Here is a 26,486-nt window from a genome sequence, read left to right as displayed (position 1 = left end):
TATAATAAACGCTTGAAGTCTTCGTCAACTTCAAAAGTTTTGACAAGTTCTTTGGCTGTGACCCATTTTGCCCTTTCCGCAGGAAGTAATTCATTTGCCAGAACATAAATCAAAGGGATAGACGTCGAGGGGGTCACCCCTAATAATTTTATTATTTATTGATTCAGGACAATTTGACTTAGACGAACGACAGTATTCAATTTTGCTTCTTACGAGTGATTTGTAGAGATTTAGTGCAACTTGTGGGTGTAGGCCCGATTTCACAGTAGTTAAGCACTTGAAAAGGTTTGAATTTTGGTATGACCTTTTTATTATTTCACCGTAGTGGTCCTTCACTGCTAGTGAAGGCCTAATGTGTCTACCTAAAAATTTGATAGAAGGTACTTGATCAATTCTTGTATTTTGAATAAAAATATCTATTGTATTCTTGTAACTTTTGTTTAGAAACATGATATTAATTTTTGCTGGATTGAAGGAAAGATTGAGATCCTCACATTTATTGTAAAATGCCATAATTTTATTTTGTAGTCTATTAGTGGCTTCCATAAGAGTTTGCCTATAGGCCATTATTAAGAAATCGTCCGCAAACTGGTATAAGTCCGTATAGCTGTCTTCTATGCTGTGTAGTTTTTTTAGTGTATAAGTTGAAAAGTACAGGGGACAGACAACTGCCCTGAGGAATGAAATTCCTTACCTCTATCGTACTATTTCCTAGTCTGAGTTTTCTTAGTGATAAAAAGTTTACTATCCATTCCTTGTATGATTCATCAATATCTGTTTCATTCATAAGTTGTTGCAGTTTCCTAATGTTGACACAGTTATATGCATTACTGATGTCAATAGAGCATACTAGTTATGACCTTAAGGCCTTCATTCTTTAAGATAGAAGCTTTGTGTATAATATAGTTTATGCAATTTGTGGCTGACTTGCCCTTCCTGTAGGCAAATGAATGATTTGGAAAAAAAATTGGCTGTTCTTAAATGGCTAGAGATCCTATTTTTCACACTGAGGTTAATGCATTTGAGCAGAACAGATTTTAGGGCTATTGGCCGCAAGTTTAGCATTTTGTATGTAATTCTATAATAGCCACCAGCAGAGTTACTGCTTTTATTATCTATCATTTTATACAATTTCTCAAACTTCTCAAACTATTAACAGCTCATTATTAGGCTCAGTCGGTCTGGTAGTCTCATTGTCTGGCACCTGATTTTTGATAAACTGAAGAAAGGCCAAGGCATTGTCGCTCGAACATACTGCATGGTTGGCACATTTGAAATCACTTCTCATGGCTTTGACAAATCTCCATCCCTTCTTAGAGGATGGATTTTCATTCAATTCATTTATTTTATTCGAGAAGCTTTGTTTTTTTCCATTCTGCTTTTACCTCTGTAATATTTTGAAAATTCTCTGGCGATGGACGTGAATTGCCTGACAGGATGTTCAATATGGCTACTTTTTAGCGTTTTGACAGGGTTCAATATGGCGGCGCCTATCTTCAGCGGGTGATAGAAAGAGATACAGAATGAGACAGCGATAGTCAATTACAAATCAGGTGATCCAATCACTTTGGAATTTTGACTTCTATGCAGAAGATATCACACTTAGTTATCATTCACAATGTTTTCTTGTTTCTTTTTAATGAAATTTCATCCTTTTTCGGTCTTTTACTTTGTAAAAGATTGTTAAAAGAACACATTTCAAATTCTCTAGCTGATGATGTCTTTGAAAATGGATTCGCAGACGCCATAGCGGCTTTTTTTAGCTGCTGCCTTAGGCAGCTTTCTTCTGCTTTTCAACACTCTTAACTTCAAATTTTTATCATTCAGCCCAGAAAAATTGCAAAATACTCACATTTGCTGGTTTATCCAAAAAGGTGTTATTTATTTCGTATCTGAAATTCCAGGATGTACAAATATGAGGTAAAAAAAACACCGCTTTGACACGGTTTTAAACACAAATTATTTTAAGGAAACTTAAGCACTCTAGGTTGGCGCCAAAAGAGCTTTCACAAGAAAAGATATTTATCACTCCGATACTGTGCTTTACCCGTCCACATTTGCCCGTAGCTCACGATCGAGTTGAAAAACTTGAAAGAGAAGTTTTCATTGCGGAAAAACGCCAAACCCGTCTGAAACGGTTATACCTTGTAGGTGTTTGTATCATGCATCCACCTATACACATACGACGCATGAATGGAGGTAATGAGTAATTGTGGTATGGCCGATACATAAGGCTAGTGTCACATGATGAGGCAATGCTGTCAATACTGGATCACGATATTTATTGAATGTTTAGTATGAAGTATTGATGGATCGTAGTACGGATCGAAAAATATCTAGATTTTGATGAAATCCATCATATGGATCGGGATATTGAAAAAATGTATTGTTAGGTGTAGCACCTCTGCGATCCATCAGTTTTTGGTGAAATGAAGGCAAAATAACGTAAATAAAGTGGATTTCATTACGTTTTGTATTTTTTGCGAGCTATTTATTGTAAACAGAATTATTATTAATAGTAAAATTACTTCACATAATTTTTGTTTGTTTTGGTTTTTCCAAATGCACATATATTAAGGGATCCATCAGCATTTTGTGAAATAACAAATCGAAAGTATTTCCTTTAAATTTGTGTATTTTGCACAAACAACGGGTTAAATATTATTAGGCGTTTTTTTAAAGCTTTAACATTTTTTCTGCTCGCTTAGAAAAAAGGATCAATTAAAAAGCGAAAACAAATTAAACAACTCGCTTAATATGTTTTTGTTTTCCAATTGAAATTTTTTTCCAAGCAACCAGAAACAATTTTGAAGCTCTAGAAACGCCCATTAAAATCATTTATCCAGTGCGGGTGGAACCGAAAGTTTACAGAAGAAAAAAATAATTTAAAATAATTGTTTGGTTTTGTTTGTCAATAATTATTGCAAGTTCAGTACCACGCACAGTGTTTCGACTGTATGGAGTTAGGTGGAAAAAAGTCAAAACCATTATAGTTGTGCTCCTATATTAACTTAACCACTGAAATTGGATTATACAGAAGCCCCATGCTTCTAATACTAAAAATTTTAATGTGTGTCTACATATGGGGTATTCCATCCCATTTCGACCAATTTTGAACCCGACCCCTTTAGAATTGGCTGAAAACTTTTCTTCTTTTTCTAGCTTACGAAAGACGTTTTTCAGAATTTTTTCAAATTTTGTCATCCAACTCAAAAAAAGTTATGAATTTAAAAAAAAAACGGTGTTTTTTCAAAATGCTATAACTTTCAAAAATTGACCGTTTGGGATCTTTTTTTTTCTAATTTGTTTTTAAATGTACTTTTCGGAAAAAAAACAAAAACATTTTTAAAGTTTTTTTTGTAATTTTTCAGTTTTTCGAGATTTTTCGAATTTCGCCATTTTTTTTCTCATAAAAAACTTCAATCAATTGTGCAATTATCCCCACTAATCCCGGAGTGGGCCGATAATTTTTTTTTATTTAATGGAAAAAAAAACTTTAAAAATTTTTTTTGTATTTTTTCGGAAAAGTACATTTAAAAACAAATTTAAAAAAAAAAAGATCCCAAACGGTAAATTTTTGAAAAAGTTATAGCATTTTTAAAACGAAAACGGTGTCCAACTCAAAATAAGTTATGAATTTAAAAAAAAAACGGTGTTTTTTTCAAAATGCTATAACTTTTTCAAAAATTGACCGTTTGGGATCTTTTTATACTCAGTTGAGCAGAGCTCACAGAGTATATTAAGTTTGATTGGATAACGGTTGGTTGTACATATATAAAGGAATCGAGATAGATATAGACTTCCATATATCAAAATAATCAGGATCCAGAAAAAATTTGATTGAGCCATGTCCGTCCGTCCGTCCGTTAACACGATAACTTGAGTAAATTTTGAGGTATCTTGATGAAATATGGTATGTAGGTTCCTGAGCACTCATCTCAGATCGCTATTTAAAATTAACGATATCGGACTATAACCACGCCCACTTTTTCGATATCGAAAATTGCGAAAAACCGAAAAAATGCGATAATTCATTGCCAAAGGCGGTTAAAGCGATGAAACTTGGTAGATGGGTTGACGTTATGACGCAGAATAGAAAATTAGTAAGATTTTGGACAATGGGCGTGGCACCGTCCACTTTTACAAGAAGGTAATTTAAAAGTTTTGCAAGCTGTAATTTGGCAGACGTTGAAGATATCATGATGAAATTTGGCAGGAACGTTACTACTATTACTATATATGTGCTAAATAAAAATTAGCAAAATTGGATGAAGAACACGCCCACTTTTTAAAAAAAAAATTTTTTTAATTCAAATTTTAACAAAAAATTTAATATCTTTACTGTATATAAGTAAATTAAGTCAAAATTCAACTCCAGTAATGATATGATGCAACAAAATACAAAAATAAAAGAAAATTTCAAAATGGGCGTGGCTCCGCCCATTTTCATTTAGTGTGTCTAGAATACTTTTAATGCCATAAGTCGAACAAAAATTTACCAATCCTTTTGAAATTTGGTAGGAGCATAGATTCTATGACGTTAACTGTTCTCTGTGAAAATGGGCGAAATCGGTGGAAGCCACGCCCAGTTTTTATACACAGTCCACCGTCTGTCCTTCCGCTCGGCCGTTAACACAATAACTTGAGCAAAAACCGATATATCTTTACTAAACTTAGCCCACGTACTTATCTGAACTCACTTTATCTTGGTATAAAAAATGGCCGAAATCCGACCATAACCACGCCCACTTTATCGATATCGAAAATTACGAAAAATTAAAAAAATGCCATAATTCTATACCAAATACGAAAAAAGGGATGAAACATGGTAACTGGATTGGTTTATTGACGCAAAATATAACTTTGGAAAAAACTTTGTAAAATGGGTGTGACACCTACCATATTAAGTAGAAGAAAATGAAAAAGTTCTACAAGGCGAAATCAACAGCCCTTGGAATCTATAAATAAATTAGCAGTACCCGACAGATGATTTTCTGGATCACCTGATCCACATTTGGTCGATATCGCGAGAACGCCTTCACATATACATCTAAGGGCCACTCGCTTTTAAAACCCTCATTAATACCTTTAATTTGATATCCATATCGTACAAACACATTCTAGAGTCAACCCTGGCCCACCCTAATGGCGATATCTCGAAAAGGCGTGCACCTATAGACCTAATGCCCACTCCCTCTTAAAATGCTCAGTAACACCTTTCGTTTGATACCCATATCGTAAAAACATTCTAGAGTCACCCCTGGCCCACCCTAATGGCGATATCTCGAAAAGGCGTCCACCTATAGACCTAATGTCCACTCCCTCTTAAAATGCTCAGTAACACCTTTCCTTTGATACCCATATCGTACAAACACATTCTAGAGTCACCCCTGGCCCACCCTAATGGCGATATCTCGAAAAGGCGTCCACCTATAGACCTAGTGCCCACTCCCTCTTAAAATGCTCAGTAACACCTTTCGTTTGATACCCATATCGTACAAACATTCTAGAGTCACCCTTGGTCCACCTTTATGGCGATATCTCGAAAAGGCGTCCACCTATAGAACTAAGGATTGCTCCCTTTTAAAATACTCATTACCACCTTTCATTTGATACCCATATCGTACAAACACATTCCAGAGTCACCCCTGGCCCACCCTAATGGCGATATCTCGAAAAGGCGTCCACCTATGGACCTAATGTCCACTCCCTCTTAAAATGCTCAGTAACACCTTTCGTTTGATACCCATATCGTACAAACACATTCTAGAGTCACCCCTGGCCCACCCTAACGGCGACATTTCGAAAAGGCGTCCACCTATAGACCTAATGCCCACTCCCTCTTAAAACGCTCAGTAACACCTTTCATTCCCATATCGTACAACTAGAGACACCCCTGGTCCACCTTTATGGCGATATCTCGAAACGGCGTCCACCTAGGGAACTAAGGATCACTCCTTTTCAAAATACTCATTAACAGCTTTCATTTGATACCCATATCGTACAAACATATTCTAGAGCCAGCCCTGGTCCACCTTTATGGGGATTTCTCGAAAAAGCGTTCACCTATAGAACTAAAGCCCATTCCCTTTTAAAATACTCATTATCACCTTTCATTTGATACCCATATCGTACAAACACATTCTAGAGTCAGCCCTGGTCCACCTTTATGGCGATATCCCTAAATGGCGTTCATCCATAGAACTATGGCCTACTCTCTCTTAAAATACTCTTTAATACCTTCCATTTGATACACATGTCATACAACCACATTCCAGGGTTACCCTAGGTTCATTTTCCTACATGGTGATTTTCCTTATTTTGTCTCCATAGCTCTCAACTGAGTATGTAATGTTCGGTTACACCCGAACTTAGCCTTCCTTACTTGTTTTTTTTTAAATTTGTTTTTAAATGTACTTTTCGGAAAAAATACAGAACAATTTTTAAAGTTTTTTTTTTTCAATTAAATAAAAAAAAAAAAAAAAATTATCGGCCCACTCCGGGATTAGTGGGGATGATTGCAGAATTGATTGAAGTTTTTTATGAGAAAAAACAAAAAATGGCGAAATTCGAAAAATCTCGAAAAACTGAAAAATCACAAAAAAAAACTTTAAAATTTTTTTTGTATTTTTTTCGAAAAGTACATTTAAAAACAAATTTAAAAAAAAAGGATCCCAAACGGTCAATTTTTGAAAAAGTTATACCATTTTGAAAACAAAAACGGTGTTTTTTTAAAAATTCATAACTTTTTTTGATTCGATGAAAAAATTTGAAAAAATTCTAAAAAACGTCTTTCGAAAGCTAGTAAAAGAAGAAAAACTTTCAGCCAATTCTAAAGGGGCCGGGTTCAAAATTGGTCGAAATGGGATGGAATACCCCATATACATTAGGGTGCTTGAAAAATTTTTTTTTTCCCAACTCTTACCCTTTTAAATCCTTTTTATGGTAGATAATTTTACTTTGTCTCAGATTTGCTCAACAATCGTTTATTTAATAAAAATAGAACTACAACGTACTTCTATATAAGGTTATCATTCACTTATGTATTTACTGTAAACAAATATTTCAAAATTTGCAATCGTCTCTGACTTTTTTTGACTTTTGCTTGATTTAGCTTTCTCTCCTCGGATTTGTCAAACTTTTAGGGGCAATCTATATGATATATGTAATAAAAACTCGAATATTTTTATCAGCGCATGGAGTGTAGACAACTCATAATCATAATTTTCAGTCTTTGCAATGTAAGAAGCAACTGGTATGTTCATTTGACTAGGTTTGGCATTGCAAATGTAAAAATTTCGGATACCCTTCCTCCCTGAGAGTATGTTACATATTTTACCATCAACAATTGTTGAGAGGAGAGTATGTTTCACTAGGAAATTTTTACAATCAGTTGGCCTCAATTGATTAATCTGAGCCCTTATATTATCTGCTTCGCGTTTGTCAACTCCAGAAATGGGCAAAGTGTCCAAGACGCGCTTAGTAGTTATGTCTAGCAAAGACTGCAATGTAAAACTAGCAAAAATCTCATCCACACGACTGCATTCATCAGGTGGAAAATATATTTTCTTAGATTTCGTTAAACTATAGAACGATGGAAAGACATCGTGATGTACACCCAGAGCTGCATTTCTCAATAATTTATAGCTATTGATAGTTAATTTAACGTCAAGGTAGAGGCCTATCGCTTCATCACCAGAGAGACACCTTTGTTTTGAAGCATTTACCTGCGCATTTTTCATATCTTTAGCACTGTCTAAGTCATCGCTTAGGTCTTTAATAATGCTAGCAGCATCTTTTATCTTTGCGAGCCTAGGGCGTGCTCGGCAGCGAACGAATTTCCTCCAAAGTGTAATTGTTAAGTATAAATTCTACTCTTTTTATTTTAGTTTTCTGTAGTCTTGGAAGTGTTTGAGGGTCGACCGAATTGTTGTTCTTTTGTAAAAGTTTCTTCAGCAGCATACGAAGGAGCATCTGGTTCCTCCAGTAGAAAAAGTATATCCTCACCATGCAACCATTGCTCATACTTAGAAGAGAACCGCTCAATCAGTTTACCAGCGAAATTCCACTTCTTATCAATTTTCAACATCAACAATTTTATGTTTCTTTTTAGTTCATCTTTCGCATTATCGGATACACAAAGGTTACAAAGGGTTTTTAGGGTAGCTTTACCACAATTGGAAAAATTCTTTTCGTGAAATTATATAAGATGGAACTGAAAATCGAAAAATTTAAAAGATTAAAAATTACACATTTTTGCAAATCCGTGCGCTATAATCGGCTTATTAGAGCAGAAACTAGATTAAATTCTCTACAATATGAAACAACTTTTATTGAGTTACTAAGGGGTACTCACTTTTTTTTTGCTACTAATCTAAAAAAATTTACAATTCCTTGTTGTTTTTTAAGAAAAAAAAACAGCAAGATCAAAAATTAATGATAAATATTTTACCTAGATTATCCATGACTCGTACTGAATAGATATCGTTTAAAAAATTACTGTTTATATTAAATTTATTACCGATTAATCAATATCACCCGGATTTCACAATTTCCACACAAATGCGACGACTGATGGCAGCTAATTACCCGAAATTTTGCGCACACGACTTTTAGTAATTGCCCTCTAACCTAAACACATTTTCGCTTTTATCTGTCACTATGACTTTTTTCCACCTGCCGCCTTATAGTCGAAACACTGTGCCACGCACGCGATTCATCAGCTCAAAATATTTATTGTCAATATTGATCACGACCCAGTATTCACAGATTTGCCTTAACGTGTAACACTCGCCTATGAGCTATTCAGTCTTCTATGCTAAAGTGGGGGGCTCATGCCCCTTTTCAGAATGGAGTTAATCATTGTGTGCAATGAACAGCTCGTATGTACATTTATGTATTGAATTACTTGTTATAATAATCTGTAGTAAAGTTTTATAAATTTGGTAGTTGCACTGTAGGAACGATAAAACGACACACGAACACAATGAAACTTTTAAACTTAATTTTTTATCGTAGATTACGGATCTGCATTCTGGTTTTCAATGTGAAGTCGTTTTCTCAACATACTTCGATTTAAGTTATTGCTTAAGGGCTGATTACATTCAACACGGCGTATACAGACCACAACCACAATAAAGCTTGATGACAAACGTTGCAAAGCTTTGGCTTGAGTACTTTGAACGCGGCAGCCACAAATATGAATCATAGCAAACAGTAGCGAAAAATTTACAAGAGAATTATTTTAGCTTTTATTATCTGTTATTTACTTCTATATTAGTTTTTATTGTTAAAAAGGTCGCCGCTCACTGTTAATCTGGATACAACGGAGTTCGTGATTGATTGTAGTGCTGCTCTGTCGCGCCGAAAATAACGATCCCCATAAGATTATATGTAAAAATAATTTGACAGATGTCGCCGTTGTGAATGTAATCTGGCATATTTGCGCTGTCAGTCGTATTAAATATAAACTTAAAGATACGTAGGTAGTCATATTTTTTATTGATTTTTGGTTTGTTGTTCTTATTTTCATAGTTTTGTTTTGAAATTGAATTTTTTTTACATACTAACGTTGCCAAAGCCGCCCCCCCCCTCCGTGCTTCAAATCAAATAGTTACGTTCCATCTGGACAATATTTAATTAGATGCGTCGTATTTTCACCAACTCAGAGACTTACCTGCGACTTACTCGCTTATTCATAAAAAACACAAAAGTTGGATGAAGAAATTAAAACTAGATTTCCATGCAAACTTTAAAAAGAATTGAAATTGTATGGAGTTAGCAGATTTTTCTAACCCTAGCAACTGTTGTTGCTGTGTTTTTCCACAATATTACTCCTCAAAGGCGTACGTAGTGTTTTGGATACGGAGAGTCCTTTGCCAGATTAAATCTGGTATGCTCCGGCAGTAACGGCTTGTGGTACTGGCCCGACTGCCTCGATAACGATTCTTCTTACAACTCGAGCCTTGGGCTCAGTGGATTTTAATCGTTTTTTTACGACTGACGTGACCCTCTGGAATATTCAAAGCCCCTTAACCGGTATAGTATAAAGATAACGGCGGCAGCGTACTCCTCCTACTACACCGAATACCTCGGTTCATGTCCCGGGTAAAGCAGCATCAAACATATGGAAAAGTTTTTAATCAGAAAGCAGTTTTTCTAGGCGGGGTTTCCCATCGGCAGTGATTTGGCAAAAACTCCGAGTGTATTTTTTCCATGTAAAGCTTCTCAGTGAAACTTCATCTGGCTTGGAGCTGCCGTTCGGAGCTGCCAAAACATGAAACATCTACAAGTCCCGTACATTTAGATCATCGAACCCCTAACCCCTCCTTCTGTAACGAACTTTGGGGTGGCCAGATGCTCGACTGCTGAATAGGATTCGCTTCTCTAAGGCGGGCTGATAATTGGGTTGGATAAGCTATAAATTGCGATGCACAATTCCTTGAATCCCATAAACTAGCCAGCAGACTTTATTTTCAGTGATGTCAAATATTAAAAACATTATTGTATGTTTAGCAATATACCAAATTGCCTTCCGTGGGAAAAAGTAGTTTTGAGAGTAGATACGGGCTATGATAGCTTCCCAACTTATTTTATTACAGACAAAGTAGCGCCAAATTTTAATAAATAGAAGCAATTATTTTATTAAAGCACAAATATTGCACAATTTTGTTTGTAAAGCTCAAAATAAAATTATTATAACTACAGTTCTTATTGCTTAGTAAATGCAGATATGTTTGTATATGTATATTTTTTTATTTATGCTTTAAAATTAGATAAATAATATAATTTACGAGCCGGACCTGTGCGCATCTTGCGCAACCAATATAAAAGTCTCTTATCAAATATCAACAGAAATCAGCTGTTCTATCAATCAATTAAAACTTACAGCTTGCACTGCCATCTGGCGTATGGTAGCAACTGCCGGTAATGCAGTGCAAATATTCACAATAATGCCATATTACAAATAGATTTCTTTGTGTGCTCACAATCGTTTATTTTTAACAAATTATTTTAATAAAATATAGCTAAACAAAAGCACTACGGCCAAAATTGCCCAAAACTCGCTAATAGGGACTTGTACATAAAAACAGCAATTAGAAATAATATATATGATTCTATACAAATGTAATTTACTATTTGAATTTTTGGGAAAGCACAAGTCGAGTGCTGCCAGTCAAAGGTATGTATGTTTCACATGCCTGATCGTAGAGCACTCTATAACGCTAAGCATAATCTTATAAAATCATTATTTTGGTAAACCCTTAAAATCGCATGATATAAAAATTGTGTGTAACATCTGTATACAATAAATAGTATGATATGGGGCGTGTTCGAGCAGTATTGGTAAAGTGATACTTAATTGATGGAAATTTTGTTTGTTTCGTTAGATTTGCTAGTGATGATCTATAGATTGTCAACATTTCATTCAAAGAACGCGCGATGTTGCATCAACAACTGCAGCTCGAACACATCCATGCACATTAATAATCCTAAACAAAAATAACTGTTATTCCTGTATTCCAGTATTGTGATCTCGATTGAGGCGTTTAAAATAGTAACAATTATTTGCAGATGATATACATAAATGCCTGCATTGTTAACTTATAGTTAAGGCAACTAAAATTAAGTACGACAATATTTGTTAAAGTAGTTGTTGTAACGATAAAAACACTCACAAGAAAAATGTATATGGGAATTCTAGTTATTTAATTACTAATTAGTACGAAAATGAGGATAATCACGTTACATGTAAACTAAGTTTTAGCCTCATGTAGGTGAGGTTGGTGATCGCCGTGGTGTGGTGGTAGCGTGCTCCGCCTAAAACAGCGAAGGTCCTGGTTCAAATCACAGGCAAAGCAACATCGAAAAGTTTTTCTAAGCGGGGTCGCCCCTCGGCAGTGAATTGGCAAACACTACGAGTGTATTTTTGCCATGAATAGCTTCTGAGTGAAAATGCAGCTGCCTTGCAGATGCTGTTCGGAGTCGGCGTAAAACATGTAAGTTTCCTCCAATTTGTAGGAAAAATGAAAAGCAGCACGACGCAAATTGGAAGGGAAGCTCGGCCTAAATATCTTCAGAGGTAAATCCAAATATTTTCGTATAGGTGAGTTGGGTTGGAGAATCTGAATCAACTCATTGTATTGCGCTCAACATACACTTGAATAGTCGTTAGAAGTATTAAAGAAAACATGAAAAAAAAATATAGAACTTACACCTATTTTGTCGTCCTAAAAAAGAATATGGGTATCTACATTCGTACTGAAAATGACATTTTCAACTTCACTCGTTTGTAACTTTCCAACATTTGTTTTTTTGTTTTTTTATTGAAAATACATAAGTAATTTTCAAGGCGAATCTATACTAGATGGTGCCAAAGCGAATTCAACCAATTAGCCTTGCAGAAGAAAGTCAAGTGAATAGAAAATTTTCATTGATTTTGATTAACTGACATATTGTTGTACAAGGCGTTGTATGGAAAATTATCGGGAAGAAGAAATCAGCTGTTGGGGTAGTACTGAATTCGCCTTGAATAATTTTGACTAATTTGGATGTGATCTTTCTATTTATGCAAAAAAACTCTACTTTGAATAACTTGTACGCGAATTTGGCGCTTTTATAAATGACTAATCTGCGAAAAAAAATGTCGGTACCTACAGCCGTGAAGCCAGTATTGGCTTTAAATAAAGCAAAAAATTAATTATCCAAAGTTTAACCCTTACTTTTCAAATAAACATTTTCCAATTGTACCACGGTTTCCCACGCTACCATTCTTAATTGAGAAAAAAATTTTGTCTTTTTCATAATCCAGGCGCTCTTTTTTTCATAAAAAATTTACAAATTGCTTGCAAATTAAGCTGCCCTTAACACCAACAGCGAATCCCCTTTCACTGAATTTGGTCGTTCCCGGTGCACAGTTTCTGTTCCTTTAATTTCAGACGGACCAATTTTATATGCAGCGTTTTTGACTATATTTTTTCTTCATGTGAGCTTTTAAATTCTCTACGAATCGTTGTCCTCCATAATTACTCATTCTTAAATTATCAAACTATTCATGCATTCTGAAATGCTTGGTTTTGGTTGCTCCGTTGTACTATGTCTGTTTTCATGTTTCAAAATCGCTAAAACGTCGACGAGAAATGTAACTGCCAATATATTGAAAGCAGAATTAGAAAGTTGCTAACAAAGGACTATTTTTTGTTATTAAAAAAATTGGCTTTAACCATAACTTCCCTACATTCTATCGTAGAACTTTGATCTTTAATAAGTCAGCTGATAATAGGCTAGCGATTCCTATCAAAATTTGGATATATAGAGCAATGACAATAGGACATACATACATAAGTAGTATGTACGTACGCACGTTGTATTGTAAACATATGTATGTATGTTAATCAAAATTTTTATTTTTAAAGACTCTATACCATGTATAAACACACACCAAATTGGCAATTTATACCATTCGGACAATTTATTACGCAATTTATAATATAATAAATTGTAATAATAGATTGCCAATTTAAAAAAAATTGCGTAATAAATTGTTTCAAACTGCAAATGCAACCTTGTAAAGTGTGTTTATTGAGTAGATTTAAACGTCCGTTAGGAATGGCTCAACTATATGGTTGGCTCATCTCATCAGCTGATTTTATTGTTTTCAGTTCACTGGAGTAGAGATTGTCTAAAGAAGATGGCAAACTCAAAATGAAACCAAAACATTGAACACATTTTCTTACAACACACCAACATTTCAAAGTTTTATGTCTTCATTCCATTCTATTCGTCTAATACCAACACGCTAATTTTGACAATCTGAACAAAGGTATGTTGTTGCTGTAGAGATGAGCCAACCAGCTATCGAGTTACTATTGTGTAAGCTAAATTGAGTTGTATGAACACCAATCAATTTAAATCGAAATTGCCTCAATTTATTTTCCTGTTTGAACATAGTATCATGCTACCCCAAAGTAACAAGCTGATGCGATTATGCTCACTTAAAAATCTAGTATTAAAAACAAAGCTGTATAAAAAAGATATGCGTTGTTTTTTTCGAAAAATCCCAGTTTTGAATTGCATCTGTTTGCAATAAAACGTGCGATACATGTATTTAACAATCTTATAATCAAAATAGAATATTGTACTATATAAAATGTGAATCAAATGTATTAAAATATAATTGTTTATAATTCTTTGTGTAATCTCAGACAATAAATTAAACATAAATAAATATATCTATGTAATAATAATTAGTGTCAAATATTGTATTAAATATATTATTATGAAATTATTTACCAACCGATTGTTTTATCTTGTAAAATGGAATATAAAAGCCTTTGCGCAATAAATCTGAAATAAAAAAGATTATTAGTGAGGCGTAACGAATACATTAAACACTCCTGGGGGTAAATTTACGTTCTGTGAAGCGAAACTCATACAAAACTTAACAATTTAACACTTCACAGAACGTGAATTGGCCCTATGGGAGAAATCTTGCTCTGTGATGTGATAAAGTGAAAACATATTTTCCATATATGTAATACTCCTATATTGCTACAAAAAGCTAGGTACATTCCCAAACAACAGAGTGCCGATATATTGCTTTTTAAACGTTTTTGTTTTTGCATCAATAATCGAATGTACCTAAATTTAAATTTTTTCTTGTCACACTTATGCTGCTACAATCACAAAAATTTTATAGGCTGTCTTGGGGTTGATTTCGAATTTATAAAACACATTGCGAACATTTTCTATTAGCAATATAGGAGTATTACATATAATTTACAACTTCACGGATTCTTCCGTTAAAATCGGCCTATCACGATAGAAAGGTCGTAGATAAATGAAATTTGTGCGTTGTTTGTATGTATGCCACCCTGCCGCCACCTTGTTATATTAGTTTATCTGCATATTCGCATGTACATTCCAAGTGCACGTTCACAATAGTCAAACGGTTTAACCAGTTCAACTAGTTGTGTATTTTTTTGTAAGCGGTCTTGAAAAAAAGCGCTTCAACTAGCTAACCATTTTCATCATGGAGGAAAAATACAGGTGTTGGAAGGAAATCAGCTAACTGGTACTTTTTTTAGCTGTTTTGACATTTAAATTTCTGGTGCCGTATGTTTTTGACACTAAACCATAGAATCAAAAAAACAGAAGAAATGTAATGCGTGTTTGTCACCCTGTCGCCACGCCGTTATTTTGTTTGTTTCGTTTATCTGCACACTCGTATGTACATATCGTTCGCTCGTTCACAATAGTCGCCCCTTTTTTAAACGGTTTTATTTAGCTTGACTCTGTGTAGCGAGCTGCCGGTCGGTCGGCCGTTGTGAACAAATTTTGTAATTACAATTGAAGCTTGAAACTTGGAATATAGTTCAGAACCCGATGACAATGCAATAATAAGAAAAAAAAAACTACCATAGGTATCGCATGGGTCGAAATATTTAAAAAAATCGTATTTGTGGTTCAATTTGGCTCACATTTGGAACAAATATTACATAGATACTAGTCATCACACTCCTCATCAATCTAGGGCGTTGATCGGACAATTAAATAAAGGCGTTGACGTGTCAAATTTCTATTGATAGTCATATATAAAAGACCAACTGAACCTTAATCAGGTTATGCTACGCCTCACATTTTTAGAAATTTCACACGTCCAACGCTTTTATTTAATCGTCTGATCAACGCCCTAGATTGATGAGGAGTGTGATGACTAGTATCTAGGACCTACCGAATTATTTTCTAGCTTTTAATATTATTATTACTTCATGTAAGTATTGTTTTCAATAAAACCGTTTAACTTAAACATTTTTTTATTATTATTTTATTTGATTGTGATTTCATCTCAAACCGCCTAGAGAAGGCGAATTCAGTACCAGGGGCCAAATCATAACATCCGTGATCGTATAACTCGTCACGTAAAAATAAGATTTTCGGAAGTTCGTAATCTTGGATCGCAACTTACGTGACGAGTGACTGAACGTACACGTTCCGTTCCACTTTCATTGGAACACAAACTAGCGATCGTATACACACAAATTTCATTGAAAATTTAAAAAAAATTGTTAAAACAGATGAATAAGTAAAGTATAATAACAAATTTCAAACTGTTATTATTAACAAAGGTTGAAATCAAACAAGCTTAATCCAAGCCAAAGGGAAATATTGGCGGAATTCGTGGCGAGATACCCGCTTTGGTATCGGCTTGCTTCAAATTTAGCTTCTTCAGAAAGTAACTAAAGGCTTCTTAAATTAAGCGCAATCTCTTCAAGAAACTGCAATCATTCTTTGTTACAATGATATAAGACATAAATGATGTTTGCGCTTTGTTCGATAAGTCCAAAGGGTTACTGCACTCTCTTAACCGCCTTTGGACTATCTTTTCATCGCCTTCGCTATTACTGGAGCTCAAACAAAACAATAAAATTTGATTCATCGCAGTTATTTACGTTATTTTTATATTTTGGCAACCAATTTGACAGTTCAAAATCTATTGCGAGCTAAAACTATCATAATCCAATCTAATGTGGATCGTAGAATTTATTGTGGATTGAAAATAAATTACGTTCCGTTTGCTATCGTATGTTATAATCCCATTATCTTTATACGTTTTACGTATCACGTAATTGTCTTTGGTATAGTTGCCGATCCGTGATCGTATGTTACGATTCAGGCCCAGGTGTTGTAATTCCAACAGCTGATTGCTTCTTCTTGATTATTTGCCATACAGCGCCTTGTACTTGAATCGAAATCAATTAAATTTTTTTTTATATATATAATAATTTGGGAAAAATTTAAACAAAGTGACATCAGTACGGACAAGGCGATAGCTGTTTCGATTATACCTTGTAAATCTCTTCAAAGCCTTTTTACCCGGGAGTGGGATTTTAACCCGCACTCCTACGATGGTTGAAGTGTTACAAACGCATTCAGCCACGGCATGCCTTACATACGAAGTATGTAGTGTGTAAAAGTATAAAATATGCAAAGAATGCAATTGGGAAAAACTTTACAACTAAGACATGACGTGGCTGAATGCGTTTGTAACACTTCAACCATCGTAGGAGTGTGGGTTCAAATCCCACTTCCGGGAGAAAAGGCTTTTAAGAGATTTACAAGGTATAATCGAAACATCTGTCGCCTTGTCCGTCCTGATGTCACGTTGTTTGAATTTTTTCCAAATTATTAAATAAATTATAAAATTAAAAATTGCTTCAAATAAATGTTTCCATACATTTAAAGCAATACGGGCAATCCCCGCTTAACTCATACAAATAAAATTTTTTTTTGACTTGACATTCTTCTGCATGGCGAATTGGTCGAATTCGCTTTGCCACCACCTGGTATGGATTCGCCTTGCGCCTAGCGAACCCAACCAGCTTACTTTGTGTTGTTGCTTTCTATGCAAATTGTTAATCTATCTAGTGTTTTATTTCACTAACTTTCAAAGAAAGATATTACTAGGTTAATATCAAAAGAAAAAAGAGAAATAAAAAACGCGAAATAAGAGAACACTACACAATTTTGAGTAATCGTAACATGAAAATGAACAAACACAAATACTGGCAAGTCATAGTTCTACTTTTCACTTATTTCGCGGTTTTTTATCTCTTTTTTTCTTTTGATATTTATTTAGTTCCATCTAATAGCTGCATTTAATGCAAACTAGCGGAAGGGCGCCGAGAGCATGTACGAAGGCCAGAAAATGCTTCTTTTGATCCCCGGTATGATTAAACATGGAGGTGGCAAAATCAAGGTGTGGGGATTCCTCTCTAAAGAAAACATTAATTTTATTTACAAACTTAACCATACTCTTTGCAAGCCTGAAAATGAACAAATTAAACTACATAAAGAATAAAGCTGAAAAGGACTCACACAGCGTCACGATTTGGAGAAACCTTATTTACGAATTCAAAACAGGTGCTTTATCTTCGGTGATGATTTCTCCAGAAATGCTCTCGAATTAGTTAATTGCACGATAGAAAATTCTGGCCATGAATCAATTACTTCAGGTTACTGACGTCGGTAGATTATCTTATCCGCCATCCTGAACTCCCACTCTGAAACTCAATTTACCTCCTTGCGAAACTACTTTTTCATTCGGAGGAAAAAATCGGTAATTTTTTTACTTAAGCTCACAACTGCTAAAACTCGTCCAAAAATATTGGGAGAGTTGTCAGGAGACGCGCTTTGGACTCCGGATCACGAATCCGCTGTGGTTCGGATATTTGTGGTGTATGACCTTAAATCGAAGGCCTTAAAACGTTTTACGTGGTCAGCACCAAAAAGTGTGCCCTTATCCCAGGCTTTGTTTCATTTCAATTTTATTTTATGAGACCCAACACATGCCCAGGGGAATACTTAGTGGGAAGTACTAAGCGGAAAGGAAGATTTGACTTCTACAAACGTTCCCAACCTCGTTTCATCTGTTGGACTATAGAATATACCCGACCACGGAAACGCTACTTAGGCGTGACTACCGGATTGTACTTTAATACATGCGCTATATAATGTAGCAGATACATTCTTAGATATTATGTTTTTCACGCGCAGGACGATGTCTCGTTCAATCTAATGAGAAATCGTAGCAGCTCGCTTGATATCTTCATCATCAGCGAAGGTTTGGTTAGATGTATAGACGCTCTCTTTGGCTTTGAACCCCTGCCTACATTTAGCCCATAAGCATATTGATTGGCGGATAAGCATATTGATACTCCTTTTCAAAACAGGGAGTGTTATCGATGTCGGATATATGTAGATCCGGTAACAAAGCACCATTAAGGTACAAGCCCGACCATCTCGGGAACGATTGAACATGACCATATTAAATCTTCTAGGCCATCCCGGCTCACCCCCTAGTATCTTTAGGAACTTGGTGTCGCCGGCTTAATATGTGTACGATACATTCATATTTGTAACAAGATTCCCCTGGCGTAGGTTAGGTTGACAGTCGGAAGCTATAAAGCTTTGTATTGCGCTTATCAACCCCTTGAATCAAGAATGCTAAACAAACTAACTTCACGAAAAAAAAAATCCGATTTTTTCCGTGGCTGCTATCGACTAGATCGGTGGTGGCGCCTAGCGATTTTTTTAATATCCTACTTAAGTGAACAGAAAATCGGTAGTCTCAACCGAAAAAAGTTTTTGTTAGCATTGCTCATCCACTCATCGGTCTATCCTTTTTGTCCGAGGGGTCATCATCACACGTTGTTTTTATACTCAGCGTGCTTTGCAAACAGAGTATATTAACTTTGATTGGATAACGGTCGATTGTACAGGTATAAAGGAATCGAGATAGATATAGACTTCCATATATCATAATCATCAATATCGAAAAAAAATTTGATTGAGCCATGTCCGTCCGTCTGTCCGTTAACACGATAACTTGAGTAAATTTTGAGGTATCTTGATGAAATTTGGTATGTAGGTTTCTGGACACTTTTTATCTCAGATCGCTATTTAAAATGAACGATATCGGACAATAACACGCCCACGTTTTCGATATCGAAAATTTCGAAAAAACAAAAAATTTCGATAATTCATGACCAAAGATGGATAAAGCGATGAAACTTGGTAGATGGGTTGACCTTATGATGCACAATAGAAAATTAGTAAAATTTTGGACAATAGGCGTGGCACCGCCCACTTTTAAAAGAAGGTAATTTAAAAGTTTTGCAAGCTGTAATTTGGTAGTCGTTGAAGATATCATGATGATATTTGGCAGGAACGTTACTCCTATTACTATATGTGCGCTAATCAAAAATTAGCAAAATCCACTTAAAAAAAAAAATTTTAAGTAAAATTTTAACAAAAAATTTAATATCTTTACAGTATATAAGTAGATTATGTCAACATTCAACTCCAGTAATGATATGGTGCAACAAAATACAAAAATAAAAGAAAATTGCAAAATGGGCGTGGCTCCGGCCTTTTTCATTTAATTTGTCTAGAATACTTTTAATGCCATAAGTCGAACAAAAATTTACCAATCCTTATGAAATTTGGTTAGGGCATAGACTCTATGATGATAACTGTTTTCTGTGAAAATGGCGAAATCGGTTGAGGCCACGCCCAGTTTTTATACACAGTCGACCGTCTGTCCTTCCGCTCGGCCGTTAACATGATAACTTGAGCAAACATCGATATATCTTTACTAAACTTAGTTCACGTACTTATCTGAACTCACTTCATCTTGGTATAAAAAATGGCCGAAATCCGACTATGACCACGCCCACTTTTTCGATATCGAAAATTACGAAAAATGAAAAAATGCCATACTTCTATACCAAATACGAAAAAAGGGAGGAAACATGGTAATTGAATTGGTTTATTGTCGCAAAATATAACTTTAGAAAAAACTTTGTAAAATGGGTGTGACACCTACCATATTAAGTAGAAGAAAATGAAAAAGTTCTGCAGGGCGAAATCAAAAGCCCTTGGAATTTTGGCAGGAATACTATCCGTGGTATTACAGATATATCTAAATTAGCGGTACCCGACAGATGATGTTCTGGGTCACCCGGTCCACATTTTGGTCGATATCTCGAAAACGCCACTCCCTTTTAAAACCCTCATTAATACCTTTAATTTGATACCCATGTCATACAAACAAATTCCAGGGTTACCCTAGGTTCATTTTCCTACATGGTGATTTTCTTTTACTTTATCTCCAAAGCTCTCAGCTGAGTATGTAATGTTCGATTACACCCGAACTTAGCTTTCCTTACTTGTTTGCAATAACTTTAAAGAAATGTATTGTAATGCAATTTAACACACTACTTCCTCTGACCGCTACTAATACGCCTTTAAAAAATAAATATTATTTCAAAATTAAATATAATTCTGTGCTAATCAATACTTTACGGGATATTTCCGTCATTTCTAAAGCTACGATGGTAAAATTGTATGTGATCAACTTCGTAAGGTTGACTTAAAAACTTTAAATATCTTGAAAAAAAAGCCACTCGAATCTTATGAAAATCTTTGCATCGACTTCAAACACAGTTCATATTATTTATAACCACCATTTAGTGTTTCCCGAAATGTTTGCAAATCCAGCTCAAAGTTTAAACTAAAAGATCCATAAAGCTACACGAATGTCATCCGATCAAAAAATGTGGCACAGAGTATAGGAAAAATTTAAAATGTTACCAAAAATTCGGCGAAAGACTGAATGGCTTGAAGCCAGGGACAAATATCTGTAAGAACGAAAAGGGCGACTTTGTAATCAATGTTCCGAGTGCTCAGATTCTAGAGGGAAGTCGTCTACGTCATCTTAAACGGAGGCAGCGTTGAAGCACCCAGCGAAGGTGATAATGTTCCACCTGCCCTTCACAATTGCTACTGAAGCATTCTATGGTTGGTACGGGACAAATCTTACACATTTTTTCATTTTTAGATCTTAACTAAAGAAAAACTTGTCAGTCAGGTAAAGCTTCAACGAAGCTATTAATAATAAAAAATAATCACCCTTATCGCGAGTTTTATTTTCACCCGAAAATATTCACAGTTTTTGTTAACCCTATCCCAGAGGGTGGCGAAAAAATTTTTCGTATTCGAAAAAGATTTCACCTTATCGGCAACTCTTTGTTCGGGCGAAATGAACACCCAAATTTGTTCACTTATATTTTGCAGGCGAACGAGAGGAAAACAAAATTTAAGTAATTTTTTGTTTTGAAATTTGATACTCTTATAATTATATGTTCTTTTATTATTAGAAATAAATCAATAAATAATGCATAATCGGAAGCTGAGTGGAAGAAGTGAAATTCCTGTATTGCTGTAAATTCTATTTTTTATGACAACGTATCAGTTGGCCAAGTTATCCATTGTGGACAAAGCAACGGTTCCAAAATGTTGAGCACCTCACTGAAACAAGATTGGCTAAGACCCACTTCATGGTCCTTTCCGACGCCTTTTCCCTATGCGAAACAACGAAGACATGTACATAATTTTACAATTAGTGGAACTCCAAATTTTTGCTTCAATGGTGGCAAGGATTGGTAAGAATAACTAGCAAATATTAGAATGCCGACTTGTTTACCCTGTAATATTGGCGAAAACTAATGGAAAATATTAACTTGTTATTCAGAAATAGCAATTTTTAGCTTACAGTGAATCATTTAGCTCCAAAGGGTTAGAACTTTCCCTTAATTGCCTCCGAACCGCTTTCACATTTATGTATATTCTCCTCACGCTCAATCAATACCAACCTAAGTGCAATACTAAACATTATTTTATTAATTTTTTATTTATATTTTTGTTGTATTTTAAGGAAATATATGCTTGGTTACAAAATTTACACAATTGCAAGTAAATTATTTGTTCACTGCCAATTCGCAATAGAGCATCAGCTGTTTCGAAGTGAACTTTTGTTCGCCCGAAATTGCCGATAGGCGGAAAAAGTTCACCCGAACAAAAGAAGTGAAGACGAACACTTTTCCGCGTGAACTTCGCGATAAGGGTGAATAACAGATACTACATTTGGTAGAATTGCATCAATGTTTTTTAAAATAACAAAAATATTTAAAAACTTTTATGAGCTAGACTGACTCGCGTTTCCCTGGAGAGTGTGCGTTCCTCTTCCGCAAGTTTTGGGTACTATTCTTTGAGTACTGGATTCACCGGGCAATTCCTGACATAAAGGTCCGACGCCTGTTTGTGGAGTTCACTGAGGACCTGCTTTTGTTTTTTTTTGCTTCATACGGCTGAGTTCTCAGGTGCCGTACAAAGCATCGAAGGCTTCTTTTACATAATACAAAAAAATGTTAAACATTGCTGTATTAAATCGGTACACGTACATTAAGTCTTAGAATTTTTCAAGGAATGTGTGTCGCGATAACATACATATATACAATGCGTAAATGAAAAGCTTCATATCGAGATGCAATAATTACAATCTAACGGTTGCAAGAAAACTAAGAAATGTAGTAAGAAATATATGGGCGCTTCACGAGAGTGTCGTATTTATGTAAAATTTTAAGATTTGAGTTATTTCAATGGTTTTCTATATAACGTATATATGCTTCTAATACTTATCACGATCTATATTGAAGATATTTAAAAAGAGGATATAATTATAGCAAAATTCGAAAAATAATAGTAAGTGCACTTACTGCGTTTTGATATGGAACTTCTCAAATATATTAGTTAATATTTCAAATGTATTAGTTATATTTTTAAATATACCTCATCGCAGGCGTCGGTATTGAGGACATAAATAATATGAATATTGCATTCCCAAATTGGTCATAGTGTGCATAACACTTATGATATTCCAAACACCAATACTGGTCCAATGGTTCCATATAACGTGATCTCAATTGCACATCCTGATATTCGCTACTATTCAGCGTCTTATTATTTTGTAATGTTTGATCGAAAATCTTTTTTAGTAAATCTAGACGCAAAAGCCCACCACCTAATGTTCTTTTACCTCCTGAAGATGGGTTTAAATTGCGTGAAAAAACACATTTCCTTACGTTTATGTTTGCCACAATCATAGCCAGAACACATTGATCAATTTCAAAATGCTCTGGTAAATTCCGAGCCATGCACCGTTCCACATTCTGTAGTTGATTTTCAACTAAAAATACGCTATGAGCCATAGCTCGCAACTCATGAAAACTTGGAACTGCTCCACATATTACACATATCACACTTGTTGGAGCCAATGGAATTGTTACAAATCTATATGCTAGCTTTTAGCCGGTTAGAAATACACATACATATGAAAAGAGAAGAAATTATTGAATGTAAATGTGAAATACTTATGCCCCTTGGTATGCCAGAAGCAGAAATCAGTTTACTTCGCAATTCGTTATTCCTAATTAATCTTTAAATCAATCGCTGAGTGGAGTATCGCACTCTTCTTATAGCAGCGTTTCGCCTCATCCAATGAGTTTAATCACTCGCAAATTGTCATGGATATCCTCTAACGGAAGTCCTAGGAAATTTGCAGTTTCAATATGTTTGGATAAAAGAGACATATGTGTTAGAGGCGTAGGCTCCACTCTGCAATTGAAAAGGTGGTTGGTGTCATGTGGCGACACATTACATGCATTGCGTATGTCGGGGTTGATTCTGTATAAATAAGAGTTTAACCTATTACAGTATACAGATCGGCGATGTGCCAACAAGCCCACTGTTGTAACAACGTAATAAAACAACACGGTCTGGCAGCGTCATCGACTATACAAAATAAATGAACAATCTGGTATCGCCCGTATAGTGAACAGCAGCCAACTTAAGAGAATTGAAGAAAAAGCCACCGAGAAAAGAAACCAAATTTTCAATACTTGGTTACTCAGTCTACTTTACCTTTTTCGATTTATTGTACTTGACTAATCTAAATGTTTTATAATCGTTATAAATGTAACTTGAATTGCATAAGTGAAATTCATTCGTTTGCGCTTTCATTAAATGTATTAAACTATATGTGTTTGAAGTTTTCATTTGCCGGTCGTCACATAACATTCTGAAAATTTGTCTTTGCGCGGTACCCTCTGCTGACTTCGTACAACAGCCATCTTGGCGATAACCAGCTCGGACAAGCATCACAAACATTTGAAATTTAAATTACATAAAATTACACAATACAATACATAGATTTATTGTTTTATCATAAGTCGCTAATATTTCTTTGCTACAGCGGTCGACAACATGTAACATAAATTTGTCAACGTACAGTCGCCGCCGTATAGGATCGTCCAGAATTTCATTGCAAATCACTATCATCGATTTCGTAGCAGCCATTTTGCAGCTTCGGCTCCGAACAGTTTAAGCCGAATTTGTGGAAGGGGTTAAGCAGTACTTGCCACCATCCAATAAGCGTCAGCACCTAACCTTAACTAACGCAACACAATATTTTACGCGAATACATCGTCGTCAACGATTGCATACGTTGGCGGTTCAGTATACGCCAAAACATACAATTTATTCAGCCCTATTCTGCATTTCGACTTGGATTAGAATTTTTTCGATTTGTCAATTTTGGTATTCTGTGTTCCATTCTCTTTCGATCCAACCTCGAATCGTTCGATTTTGTGTATTCTGCATTTCGATCGTAGTTCCGTTTTTCTAAGTTACAAATTTGTTGGCGGAAAAATATTTTATTTTTATTTTTTTATTGATTTATAACAGAATTTTAACAAAAATGTAAGTAAAACGCGTTAAGAAACGTAAAAGGCTTGATGATGACTGTTTTTTATATGTTTCCAGGTCAAAAACAACGTCGATGTCGAAGTCCTTGGACAGACAAAACCTTATTCGACTCCAAAAGGCATTGCGAGGTGAAGCAAGGCGCGTGGTTATATCACTTCTAATATACCCCGAAAACGTGCCTAGCGTATTGGATGAGCTTCAATTCAACTTTGGCCGACCGGAATTGTTGGTTCGCTCCCAACTAAACAAAGTTCAGAGTTTCCCAAACACTCCAGAGAATCATCTTGACATGGTCTTGGAGCTAGCCTCAAAGGTACGTAATATAGTTGCTATAGTGTTAACTACTTTGTACTCTTTACTTTAATTTTTAAAATAACTTTTAATTGAGTTTTCGTGCTAACTTAAAAATTTTTGAATAACTTCAAATAAGAAAATTCTAATAAGTATTAAAATATTTTAAACTCAAAAATAAATAAAAATAAATTTTTTAAAAATAAAATAAATATTTGGTTTATTACCAAATATATTGGGGATCCTACCAACGGACCTATATCTATATTTGATACAGTTACTGAATGTGGCGATTTACATATCGCAGAGCTACTGACCAATACAATACCGCAAATAGAAGTGCAACTAAGTGACGTGCTACAAAAGAAAATTTGTTTTAGTTGCCTGAACCAATTACAAACAATCTACCGGTTTCAGCAAATGTGCACACGCATCTATCTACCCTCAACATTTGTGCGGTACATCTGTTAACGCTAGTCAGAATAGATCAACAATTAAAACAAATATCGAACAGAATGAGTGCCGTTATGTGATATAGAAGAAAGAATCAAAAAAAATCTTTAAAACAACAACCGCTGGAACTAAACAAAAATAACTTAATTAATTGTTAAAACCTTGAGAGAAATAATAAAACGCAACAGAAAATTGTCAAATAATTAAAGAAATAAAATTTTTGAGTGATTTTTCGCAACACATTGCAACATATTTTTAAGTTACGCAGTATAAAAACGCTTAAAACGAGAAGTGTAAATACGCTAAAACTCATTTTTAAAAATAAATGCCAGATCAAAACAATACTGCCATTGTTGCAAATACAACCACAGCTGTAGAAAATTGATCCAGCACTACTCAGGAAATTTAATCTACAAAATAGTGCCACTAACCTCTCCCTACATTTCATTTGTATATCCAAGTATTTAAACATTCAACAAGCAACATCATCATATAGTGTACCGTTTATTGGAACCATTCATGATCTTTAACGTCCTCTATACAAATAAGAGCATCATTATATTTTAAAGCCATTGCAT

General features: G+C 34.9%; 2 protein-coding genes across 3 annotated transcripts in view; one reads left to right on the top strand and one right to left on the bottom strand.

Moving 5' to 3' along the window:
• LOC137239920 (proton-coupled amino acid transporter-like protein pathetic) overlaps window positions 1-24,438 on the top strand; it is a 106,569-nt gene extending 82,131 nt beyond the window's left edge. The window contains exon 6 of one of the 2 annotated variants that reach the window (XM_067765725.1): window positions 24,115-24,438. In XM_067765725.1, coding sequence (XP_067621826.1) covers window positions 24,115-24,209 — 95 coding nt within the window. In that variant the 3' untranslated portion in view covers window positions 24,210-24,438. Of the gene's footprint in view, window positions 1-9,018; window positions 14,296-24,114 lie in introns of those variants that run through there. The other variant, XM_067765724.1, reaches the window with a different exon arrangement.
• fy (fuzzy planar cell polarity protein-like protein) overlaps window positions 10,980-26,486 on the bottom strand; it is a 36,599-nt gene continuing 21,092 nt past the window's right edge. Inside the window, exons 3-4 of the mRNA XM_067765727.1 lie at window positions 23,191-23,702; window positions 10,980-14,346 (exon numbers count right to left, since the gene is read on the bottom strand). Coding sequence (XP_067621828.1) covers window positions 14,289-14,346; window positions 23,191-23,702 — 570 coding nt within the window. The 3' untranslated portion in view covers window positions 10,980-14,288. The remainder of the gene's footprint in view (window positions 14,347-23,190; window positions 23,703-26,486) is intronic.

This window comes from Eurosta solidaginis, chromosome 2, assembly GCF_040869045.1.
Source record: "Eurosta solidaginis isolate ZX-2024a chromosome 2, ASM4086904v1, whole genome shotgun sequence".
Taxonomy (NCBI): Eukaryota; Metazoa; Arthropoda; class Insecta; order Diptera; family Tephritidae; genus Eurosta; species Eurosta solidaginis.
The sequence above is the reverse complement of the archived record's forward strand: the minus strand, read 5'-3'. Positions and strand labels throughout refer to the sequence as shown.